At 56.4% G+C, this 9807-nt stretch overlaps 1 protein-coding gene across 3 annotated transcripts in view; it reads left to right on the forward strand.

The window, feature by feature from the left end:
- Positions 1–4814, forward strand: part of Wasf2 (WAS protein family, member 2) — an 88807-nt gene extending 83993 nt beyond the window's left edge. For all 3 annotated transcript variants that reach the window (XM_013034289.1, XM_013034293.1, XM_013034299.1), the window contains exon 9: positions 830–4814. In XM_013034289.1, coding sequence (XP_012889743.1) covers positions 830–987 — 158 coding nt within the window. In that variant the 3' untranslated portion in view covers positions 988–4814. The remainder of the gene's footprint in view (positions 1–829) is intronic.
- The last annotated feature ends 4993 nt before the right edge of the window (positions 4815–9807 follow it).

Genomic DNA, 9807 nt, shown 5'->3' on the forward strand with positions numbered 1-9807 from the left:
TCTACCACTTGGAGCCTCAGCACCACTTCTAGTTCTTTTTGTTATAATTTGATTTTAGATAGGATCTGGTGCTTTTACCTATGACTCTGGATTCTCTTACTTCTAACTCCTGAGTAGCTGGGATTACAGCTGGGAAACACCATGCCCAGCCCATTGGCTTTTTTTGTTTGTTTTGTTTTTTAAGCTCTCACCAGCATTTTCACCTAGACTGGGCCTAGAATTTTGATCTCTTATCTCTACCTCTTACATAGCTAGGATTACAGTTATATACCACCTTGCCTGGCTACAGTGAAAAATTGTAAAGATTCCTAGGCTCTTGGAACTCCTTGAAAATATAGTGTGTGTATTTGCACGTAAGAATTGCTACTGGGTGGGTCTTACCCTGTTTTTTCTTATCCTTTTCCCTTTTTTCCCCCTTTATCTCCCCCTTTACTCTCCCCAACTGATCGAACCCTCCTGGAGCATTTGTTCTCTTTGTCAGGGCCCAAATCTGGTTCCAAAGTGTTAGTTTTGTTCTGAGGGTGATCAAGAGACAGGAGCTGCAGAGCCCCTTTGCAGCTGGGGACTTGAGCAGTCTGTGCGCTTACCGGATGGGCTACTGTGGCACTCCCCACTCAGAGCCTGATGAGAGAGTGCCATCCTCAGCAGCAACCACACACCCCCACAGCACTATATTCTCTTCCTGCTTGCCCTGCCTCTTCACATTCCTAAAGGATCCTTCTTTTTCCTGTCTTCAGTCTCTCCCTCTATCGGAGGGCACACCCCTTAGTGCTGAATGGGTTCTGTGGCTGGAAGTGCCTTCTTAACCCTTCTCCCTTTCTGTCACCAGGCTTTCAGCTGCGCAAGGTTGAAGAACAGCGGGAGCAAGAGAAGCGTGATGTTGTGGGCAATGATGTGGCCACCATACTGTCACGTCGCATTGCTGTTGAGTACAGCGACTCTGAAGACGACTCCTCGGAGTTTGATGAAGATGACTGGTCGGATTAACTCGTTCTGCCTGCTGCCCCCCCTCCCCTTTTTCTTTCCTTCCTTCCTGTCTTTGATATCTACCCTAACAATCCCATGGGGGAAAGGAAGGAAAAAAATTTTTTTTTCAAGGGGCCAAAGCCTTCCCCGAAGCAACCAAAGATATATCCAAGTGCTTCCTCCAAATTGCCATGCATTTTCTCTCCATTGCCAGGCCCTTGGGCTCCTGAGGGTCTGCAGCTGAGTTGCTCCTTCTTCCCTTCAAGTGACTGGTACATATTGAAAGAAAGAAAACCCCCAGAGCAGATCCTTTGATTGGGTTTCAGTTGGAGATAGTGTCTTCCCCTAAGAGCCATTTTCAATGGTGGCCTTCTTCCAAAATCCTTGCCCTCAGCTTTTTCAAATAATGCCAGCCATTATTCTGGTCCTAACCCTGTGAGAATGGCCTGTGTGGATGCAGACGGCCCCCCACCTGGGCTCAGGAAGAAGGCATCGCAGGCAAGTGTCCATAGCCGGACTGTGGCAGGCTTCTGCCCCCTGCGCCACCATTTTTAGCCGGTGGGCTGCGCTTGCTCAGTTATCTCTAGGCCTGGCTGCCTCTCTCAGGAGGCATCTTGTCCTGCCTGGCTGGTGTCTCTCTCCCAGGCTCCCTCCTGAACTCCTGGTGTTCAGGTATCTTTTAGATGTCTCTCCCTCACCCTTAGGTGCCTTTAGGCTACATAGCCTGGTTTTAACCTCCAGTATCCATGACCAAACTAGCTCTGACACTCAGGAACCTGGGCCTCTGCTGGTTGTCAGAAAGAAAGCCTAGAGACTTGGAACTACAAGGGTCCTGGGGTCCAGCTCTCTGAAGGACACTGAGGCTTGCCAGTAGGAAGGGACTCGCTCAAGGTCACACAGTTGGATAGTGACAGAGCATGCGCCCAGATTTCTGAATTCCAAGTTACCCATGCTTTCTAGGACCAAATAATGGGCACCTGCTGGAGTCTGGGCAGAGCCGCTTTAACGATGCTGCTCAACACTGCTTGTAGGCAGGAGTCCCAGTCAGAGGGCTTAGGGCCTTGGCAGCCCTGTCGGTACTGTTCTGATCCTTGTGTCCTCTCTTGTCGCCCTTTGTCATCCCGTTCTACTTCCAGCCACTCAGGTGGCCAAGGAGCTGCACTTTTGAGGGACCAGGAATAAGGGAGAGAAGAAAGGGGGCAGGAAGCCTTGACAAATGCTGTTTTCAGTTCCTCTGCAGCCTCTTCCCCTTTTCTTTCTCCAGTGTTTAGCCAGGGTTCTGCCCGCAGTAGAAACTTCAGTCGCTGGGGCTGGAAGCTGCCTGCCGCAAGATACCTGCCTGGGGGTGGGGGACTGGCAGCCATGAAGAGAAGGCTAAAAGGCGGAAGGACTCCGGGTCCTCTTTCTAGCTCCCACTCACTCATACCGTGAGGTTGCTTCCCCCTCTGCCTCCCTGCCCAGAGCCAATACACAGGTGCTATTTTTCAGGAAAAAAAACAACCACCAAAAAACTGGTCAGCTCTGGCCAACAGCAAGATTTCTTCTCTTCTGCTCCAACTATTGTGTAGCCTTTTAGGCTGAAATCAGCTTCTCCTGGCTTCTCCAGCTTTCAGAGCCTGAAACAAAGAGAAACAGGATCTGTCTCTACCCAGCACAGCAAATGGTTGTAGTAATTGCCAAAGCCCTCGTAAACCCCTCCGGCTTGAGGAGAGTGAGGAGAGTGCGTAATCACGGCGCTGCTGCCTGCCCTCACCCAGAGCCTCCCTCCACTTCCCTCCTCGAGTTTGGAACATGGGGACTAAGCCTGCAGATGCCAGAGGCCTCCTGCCGCTCCTCCGGTGTCGTGCCCCCCCCCCCAGTGTCTGTGCTGTGGCTTGGCACCCAGCTCCATGCTAAGCACGTGGGCTCGCCTGCCCGCCCTGTGCACTTCCACCTTGCCCTTCGCTTTCATCAGAACCCTAAAATGGCCGTTGAAGGTGCCCAGCCGCAGCTCGGCAGGGGCTGGAGAGGGAGGCAGGCAGGCAGGCAGGCAGGCGGAGGGCCGTGGTTCTTCCAAATAGGAGTCCTGGGGCCTGGCCAGGCCAGGGTTTGGGCCTAATGGCTTTGACTAAATTACCCCCATCCTCCTCCTTTCCGGAAAAAGGGGGAGCCAGAGCCACTGCTATCATTCTCTTCTGACCTTGAAGGGGGCGGTGTTGGCCTAGCTTCTGGAATGGACAGAGTCCACCGTGCAAAGGGCTGGGGGCAGGAGGAGATGGGGAGGGCCTGCCTGCGGAAGGTAGGATTAGATCATTAGCTCAGTGACCTCCTAGGGTTTCCATGTGCTGTGTTCTCATCCTACAGCTGGTTTGGTAATGATCTGCAAGTCCCGGAGAGCAACAGCACAGCTCTGCCTGACGCTCTCATTAAAATCTATGCAGCCAAGCTCGGCGCTTTGTAGCAGCCGGCCTTGCGAAGCCTCAGCTGGGGGGTGGGGGGACCCAGTCAGCTGAGAGGCCCTCTGGGCTCTACTTATGCATATGTGCACCAAAAAAAAGAAAAAAAAGTGCTTCTTTACCCAGGGCCCTTTAAGATGATAAAGGACCCAGCGCAGGTAGGCATGTGTTTGTGGAATTCTGTAATTGTAGAATGTGAAGTTTGGTGGTTATTTAAACTGGGCCGAGGCTGCTAAGAGTATAGAACAATGGCCCATAAGGACTCTTAAGCTTCAAAGCCAAGGAGCCACCTCCCTTCCTGGTCTGCCCAGCCCAGGGGACCTGCCCCCATTCCTGTGGCCCAGAGGCCCAGCTTCCATTCGGCAGTGTCAGAAGTGACTTGTGGCTTTGCCTTGCTCGTGAGATGATTTCATTCCAAGGGAGCAGGGGTGGGGGGAGGCGGGCGGTGATCCCTTGGAGGCTCAGAGCAGCTGGCCTGAGCTCCCGCTCCTCCCCTCCGATGGAGGCTCCAGCGCCCTCACAAACGACCCTGGCCAATGTCACCGCAGCACTGAGGCGGTGTTGTCAGGGCTAATGTGAAATCTCTTCCCGTGGCGCCGATCCTCCGACTCTGCAGCGCCAGCATGGACAGATTGAGGTCTCTGTGGCTTTGGTGACCCTGCTTAAGCATTCCCACCGCGTTCCTGCTCTGCTGTAGGACTGCCTCCCGCCGCAGCCCCTCACCTGACCTCGGGGCCTGCGGGAGGACGCAGCGTGCCAGGCCCAGGCGCTCCTGCTCAGGAGAGATGCCAGCCTTCCTCGGAGGGCGTAAGCCTTTGAGCTCTGCCTGAGTCCATCTGACCAGGGGCAGGGGTCACAGAGCAGGGCCTGGTCCCGCGCCTCCCGCCACCTTCACTTTAATGGGGCCTCAGCAAGGGCCAGGGAACATCTCTGTCTCTGTATTAACTTCAGCCGGTTAATTCATTTGAGAAACTAACCAGTTTTTACTTTCTGTCTAGAATGGTGTACATGTAGAAGAGTAAGCTGTAATGCTCCCAAAGTGCCTTGTTTTCTCTGATATAAATATATTTATAAGAACAGACTCTAGTGAGTTCTTGGGTGTGTTTGGCACCTCGACATTTTAGGGAGTGAGCGCAGAGGTAGTGGAGACACCGTCAGAGAACACACCTTTCCCCAAGGCTGGGAAAGTAGCCGGTCCCCCAAAGTGCCTCTCTTCTCTTCTGCCCCTTCTCAGACCCTTGGAAGGACACCCAGTTTTTAGGGCCCTGAAACTCCAAGCTTGGTCTCCTTTGCTTTCCTGTCAGGCTTGTTTATGTACCATATTTGTACCCCAGCGACCCGAAGGTCCTGTGGAACTCTGTACACATGTGGACACCATCTTCAGGAATTCGATAAAGGCTCTGCGGCCATGCAGCCACCTCTGGTGTTGGTGTGTTTCATGGGAGACTTGGAGGCCACGCTGAGAGCCATGGGCTGCAGGGGGCCTCTGGGTAGAGACCCACGTTGTGAGGTTGGAGTCCAGGCCCCCTCCCCGCGAGGAGGGGTGCCGACAGCTCCTCAGCCAGCGGGGGGGGGGCACAGGCTGAGTGCCGCCCAACATCTGGCCGGCATCTTGCCTGCCTCAGACCCAGGCGGCATACCTTCAGCAGAACCCTGTACCGGGGATCCGTAGAAAGGCTTGGGCTGCTCATACCTCCTCCTGCCTGGGGAAGGGGGGCGGCCTTTTGTTCTGGACCCCCCCCCCAAGTTACCTGCACAGGAAGCAGTGGCTGTCCTGGGGGTGATGGGTGAGCAGGCGCTGGCTCCAGGCCCCGTAGACCCGATGGGGTGACCCTGGGCAGGAGGGTGGGCCTGGTTGGTGGCTCTGCAGGTCACGCCTGCTTGTGGGAGTCACCCACTGGCGACGGAGAAGTTTTGAGTTGTCAGCAACGCTGCACCCGGCCTGAGCTCATGGCGGGGGGGGGGGGGGGGCGCAGGCCACGCAGCTCCCTCTGCTCCGGCCTGTGTTTAGTCAGCACTTGGCTGCCAGAGGCTGGTGACTGACAGGCAGCCAGACGCCCGCCCTGGCAAGACAAAATGGAGGTGTGGGAGCCTGGGCGGGGGGCTGGCGGCAGGCCAGTCCCGAGCCTGTCCTCACCTCCCGGGACTCACCCTGAGGAGGAGCGCTTAGCAGGCACCCATTACTGCCAAACACTGCCCATGTTAGCGCTGATCTTGAGGGCAGGAGCTCCGTGTCCCACCCGAGAACAGCAGGTTCGCAGGTGAAGCGCTCGCCCCAGAGCCCGCGGCCCACACCCTGCCCAGCCTGCGGCAGCCCACGGCGCGGCTCAGAGCTTCGCTCCCACCCCTGGAGGCCAACGGGACCCTGCAGGCCACCCTGCCTGGCACACGCGCGGGCGATTGGTGTGTGTGAGTGGCACACCGGAGCCCGGGCCCCAGAGGCACACACACACATTGTGTAGGCCCCTGGCCTTGTGCAAACGAGGACGCAAGTCAGCACGCAGTTACTGGAACACACATCATGGCTGGCGGATCTTACACCAAGTCCCAGCCAGCCGCCCTTCCCTGCCTGCTACCTCGCCCTGTTGCTCACTGCCCCCTCCTGGCCGTCTGACCACCAGGGCAACCTGGCGCCATTTGCTGACGTTCTGCTCCAGGTGGCAGCCAGCTCCTGTCTAGACCACAGGCAGGAGCCGTGTCAGGTGCCCCCCTTGGGCCCTGGGGAGAAGCTCAGGACCCGAATGGCCTTTGATGACCCAGGAATCTCTGGTTCCATCACCGTCTTCTACAGGAGGCCGAAGTCTACCCCCCCCCCCCCGCCCCAGCAAGCAGCCGCCCTGCCTGCCCTCCCTACGGAGCTCCAGCCCTCCTGCCTCACGCCTGTGCTGCTCCTCACCTCCCACCCACCTGCTCCCTCTCTGGGCTGCACTTCCTCACTTTCTCCACCCCCCTCCCCCCAAGGATGGTTGTGGCCCCTCCATCCTGGCATTTCACCATCTTAGGAAATGACAGAGCTCCCTCATAGGTCTAAAATACACATCAATTAACACGACTCCATGGACTCCTCTAAGGACAGTCTTGAAAGGATCACAAATACAAAGCCATGCATTCCTATTTTACCAATGAGGAAACAAGGCGCAGAGAGGCACAGCAACTTGTCCAAAATCACACAGCAAGCAGGCAACACCTTGATGTGTCAGAGAGCACAGCACCTTGTGGCCTTGGGCACAGAGCCAAGAGGATTGGAGCTAGAAGGACTAAAGCCAGAGTTCTGCTGTTCGTTCTAGGAGTCAGGAAAGGGCTCATGTGGCTTCCTGAAGGTTTGGGAACTGAGTTCGACCACTTTGTGCCCAGAAGTCTGAACAGGTCTCCAGGTTTCTCTTCTGCAAAGCTGGAGGCAAAGCTAGAGGCAAGTTAGCAGGGCTTCTCCATTGCCCCTGGCACTTGCTAGCTTTCATGTCAAGGTCTGCACGCGTGCGAGTGCTGCATCCCTGCATGCCTACATTATGTACACCCACCTCTGTGTGTGTAGATGTGCACGAGCATGTGTGCACTCTTGCTCAAGGCTGATGCTCTGCCGCTTGGGCCATATGTCCACTTCCGGCTTTTTGCTGGTTAATTGCAGGTAAGAGTTTCTCAGATGTGACTGCCTAGTCTGGCTTTGAACAGCAGTCCTCAGATCTCAGCTTCCTGAGTTGTTAGGATTACAGGAGTGAGCCACCAAACCCTGGCTTGAGGGTGTATTTTTGCACACGCCTGCAGGTACACGTAAGCACAAGTTCTCCCACTGAGCTGCCCTTTCCCTAGCACTTACATACATATGTGTGTGTCTGTCTGTCTACCTACCTACCTACACAGGTGACAGTTCACATGTGAGGTGGTCTCGCACGTGTGCTTGGTGTACTTGGGTGTGTGCCAGCGTTGACCTGCATTGGTGTGCAGAGGGGTGAGTGTTCTGTGCAATGAGGTGTGTGTAAATGATGGTGCGCATGGCTCGCGGGGATGCGGAGCTCGGTGCCCCCCACCCGGGTCCAGGCTCTGGCTCTCAGCCCCCCTCCTCACCCCCACACGCACGCTCTATTCCCCAGACCCATTCTGCTCGGCCAATTTGCAGCCTCTTGCTCCCAGCTGTGGAGAAGGCCTGCAGCAAAGTCAAGGGGCTGATGGCCAATTAGCAAGGGGCTTAATCAGGGATCTGGGGCCCCCTGGGGGGGGATTGGAAGGAGCAGGAACTGCCTGTCAGAAGGCTGGGGGAAGGGAGGGGAGGGACCAGGGCTGAGCCAGCCAATCAGTGCTGAATAGTAGGGGGGGGAGGTAGTGGACTCATGGGCATTGGCAGGCGTGGCGGGGGGGGGGGGGGGGGCGGGTACATGGTGTGAACTGGTGTGTGCCTACATTCCAGTCACTTGAGTGTGAGCCCGTGCCTGTGTGGGCGGTTGTGTGCATGACTTATCACCTGTAAACACATGTGCAGGTGGTGTGTATGAGTGTCCAAGTGGGGTTGCTTAGGCGATATGCCTGGAACTGTGCACGTGTGTGTGAGCATGACCCCTACACACAATGAAGCAGACGTTCTAGCATGCATCACTTGTGGAGGTTCCCCGTGTACACGTGTGCAACATGTATGTGTGTGCTGCACTAGTGTGTGGAGGCACCTGAGTATACTTTGTGTGTGTGTGCGCGTGTGCATGTGTCAGATGCCTGTTCTGCCGCACGTGTGTCTGTGTGCATGTGCAAGTGTGTGCGCACGTCTTGGCACCGGAGGAGCTGAGGGCCACAGGACCACGGGGCTCCAGGCTCCAAGAGGGAAGCTGACGGATGAGCCTGGCCGCGGCCCGGCCCGGGAGCCCGCGTTGCAGCCTGCAGAAGCCGTGCGTGTGAACTCATATTAATAGCTGCTGTCTCCTCACTCCTCGTGGGGAGAGGCGGTGGTGGCCCCGGGCAGGGCCGGGGGGCGCTCAGGGCTGCGCCCTCCCTGCAGGTGCTCTGGCCTCCCCCAATTCAGGGAGCCCACCGCCCGGCTCCCCCTCCTTGGCCTCTGTAGTTGGGTGGGATCAAGCCTTGGGGTTGGAAGCAGAGGCTGGGAGAAAGCTTGGCCTTCTCTCCCCAGACACACGCACGCGCGTGCACTTGAGCATGCACACACACACACACATAGAAATGTGCTGTGTGCACAGTCCTGGCTTGAGCACCAGATGAGTCTGAGACTGAAGGCCCTGGCGGGGTGCAGCGTGACCCCGAAGGGCTTCAGCTCAAGGGAGGAGGAGGCTGGGCTCTCAGGAGTCCCCGGTGGGGAGGTGGGGAGGTGGAGGGGGGGCAGGACTTGTCATCAGGAGAGACAAAGACTTCTGCTTTCATGGCTGAGTAGGCAAACAGGTCCCCTCCCTCAGGGACCCTCCTCTGGCGGTGGGAGCCCAGCCCTGCCTTTGGGGCTCCCTTCTGAAGAAGAAGGCACCCTGCTTTTGGGGGGGGGGCTTGAGCTCTGGGTATTGTCTCTCAGCTCTTCATCTCAAGGCCAGCATTCTACCACTTGAACTACAGCACCACTTCCAGGTTTCTGGTGGTTTATTGGAGATAAAGTCTCACAGACATTCCTGCCCAGGCTGGCTTTGAACCGCAATCCTCAGATCTCAGCCTTCTGAGTAGCTCGGGTGGCAGGCGTGAGTCACCAGCACCTGGTTGAAGGCACGCTTCTCTACAGGGTGCGGCGGGAGCTGGCTGGGGCGTGTTGTGGATGGTGCATCTCAACAGGCTGGGCTGGGCCTGGGGGAAGTGGGCAGTAGGGTGGGGGGGGGGTCTAGGCCATTTCTCCCTGGGAGAGAAGCCTACTGAGCCCCACCTCACACAGAATCCTTCAAATGACTCAGATCCAGCAGACAAGTGCCCCAAACATCCCCCTCCTCCCATCCACCACTCCACACATGGTAGGTCCCTGCTTGGGCCTCAGAGCCAGAAGCTAGGATAAGGACACAAAGCTCCCCGGTTCATCCTCCCAGCAAGCAGCAGCACCTGGCCCCTCCCTCTGAACCCCGTGAGTGCACCCTTCCTTAGGCCCAAGGTGTGGGTGTAGAGGAGATCTTCAGGTTTTTTCCGGGTCCACATAGGACTCCCTGCCTCAGTTTCCTGGACTGCTGACCTGGGTCCAGCTCTCAGCTCAAGTCCTGTCTGTGACTTTGGACAATCATGTCACTTTTCAAGAAGGCCTTCATTTTGAACAGCTGCATTTAAAAATTACTCCTATATTCCCTAGGCTTCTTCCCTTTTTTTTTTTTTTTTTTGTCGGTTTTGGGGCTTGAACTCTGGGCCTGGGCGCTGTCCCTCAGCTCTTTCAGCTCAAGGCAAGCACTCTACCACTTGAGCTACAGCACCACTTCCGGTTTTCTGGTGGTTTATTGGAGATAGGAGT

Source organism: Dipodomys ordii, unplaced genomic scaffold (genome assembly GCF_000151885.1).
Source record: "Dipodomys ordii isolate 6190 unplaced genomic scaffold, Dord_2.0 Scaffold6, whole genome shotgun sequence".
In the NCBI taxonomy this organism is placed as follows: Eukaryota; Metazoa; Chordata; class Mammalia; order Rodentia; family Heteromyidae; genus Dipodomys; species Dipodomys ordii.